We start from the raw sequence: 1,432 nt of genomic DNA, 5'->3' as shown, positions 1-1,432 counted from the left end.
TCCACATAACTAAGCATGACAGGCCCTTTGGTTGTGCGGAAGCACAGAGCTTCAATACTTCCCTGTGGCTGTGTTCAGAAAATGGTGGAGATGATCCCTTCAGGAAAGCATGCGGCTTCAGGTTTTCCCATGTATTGCTATCTTTCCCCCATTGCTTATGAGCAGAGAAATAAGTGTCATTAAAACTAAGTCAATAGTCCATGTAATTCAACCTGCATGTTACCTTGTCAGGGTCTTCAAAATGGTGTGGTGGTTTGCAAGCAGAAAAGCTGTGTGTTGTTGAGGTGAGGAAAGCAGTTACGCACTTCTTTCAGGACTTCCATAGCAGGCATGTCCTCTTCAAATAATACTGACCTAATTTATTTAGCCTGCTTTGTAAAATGTGCGCAAGGGTCATAGTATCAGGAATGAAATCTTTGTTGTTGACTGTGAAGCAGAATAATACGAGTCAAACACATGCTGCACGAGGAGGGTGCTCGGCCATACAGTCACTTCCCTGATTGCAGTGTCATCTCTAAAGTGGATGTTGGTATATGCAAGTAGCATAGTGGCTTACAATGCTTCTTTTTAATTCCCAGCCCTTTTTCCCAATGTATTTTTTAATTAATTCTCCTTAATATCTTGTTACAAATAGGTTAATGATCCTGCTATGAGGGGAGGCAATCTCTTTCCAAACCAGCTGCCTGGAATGGATATGATAAAGCAGGACGGAGATGCAACACGGGTGAGAAATTACATACATAGGCAACAGAACTATGAATTGTTGTACAGTGTCTTTTTACTTAAAAAGTTAAAAGTAGCTGGCGTAATACAGCAATTAAGTTTTTTGCAATTAATTTTTTAATTCCACTTATGGTGACATATGTATGAAGTTCCTTGTTTAGATCCCACTGGCATTATTGAAGTGAATAATGCAGAGTACATTTACATGAACAGAATACATTATTAAGTTAACAAACATCACGTTCAGCAGACTTATGTGGAGTTGTGTTTGATTTTTACGGAGCAATTACATGACTATTTGCTGACGATGGGCAGTGCTTAACCCACCTCACGTTTCCTCCCGCCGAAGTGTTTTTTCCACTTGCTTTGGGCAACAAAAATCTCAGTAATTATTTATTACTGTCGGTACAGGGCTGCTTCTTCGGAGAAGGGCGGTAGAACTGAACTAATTTTCACACACATTCCCAGCTGACAGGGTAATTAGCGTTTGCTTAGCCCCGAAACGATTTGTATTCCAGGCAGCAACAGCACTAAGGGAAGGACATTGTGGAGTTCTTGGCCTGTGGCCAGGTACATGAGGTGGTTTTTACGGCCCCCCCCGTCCTCCTCTGCAGTGGAAGGGGGTTCTTTTATTTTAAGTAAGTTTTCCACAGCAAGCGCAGGATTTTGGGGCCGCCCCTGGTCCCTCCAGCCCTTCCCGCCCCGTCCC

At 42.8% G+C, this 1,432-nt stretch overlaps 1 protein-coding gene across 1 annotated transcript in view; it reads left to right on the top strand.

Annotated features, from left to right (window-relative positions):
• Positions 1–1,432, top strand: part of NCOA2 (nuclear receptor coactivator 2) — a 73,419-nt gene that overhangs the window by 70,400 nt on the left and 1,587 nt on the right. Inside the window, exon 22 of the mRNA XM_009995599.1 lies at positions 635–724. Coding sequence (XP_009993901.1) covers positions 635–724 — 90 coding nt within the window. The remainder of the gene's footprint in view (positions 1–634; positions 725–1,432) is intronic.

The sequence above is a fragment of the Chaetura pelagica genome, unplaced genomic scaffold (assembly GCF_000747805.2).
Source record: "Chaetura pelagica isolate M959 unplaced genomic scaffold, ChaPel_1.0 scaffold83, whole genome shotgun sequence".
Taxonomy (NCBI): domain Eukaryota; kingdom Metazoa; phylum Chordata; class Aves; order Apodiformes; family Apodidae; genus Chaetura; species Chaetura pelagica.
Note: the sequence above shows the minus strand (reverse complement) of the source record. Positions and strands in the feature narration are given on the sequence as shown.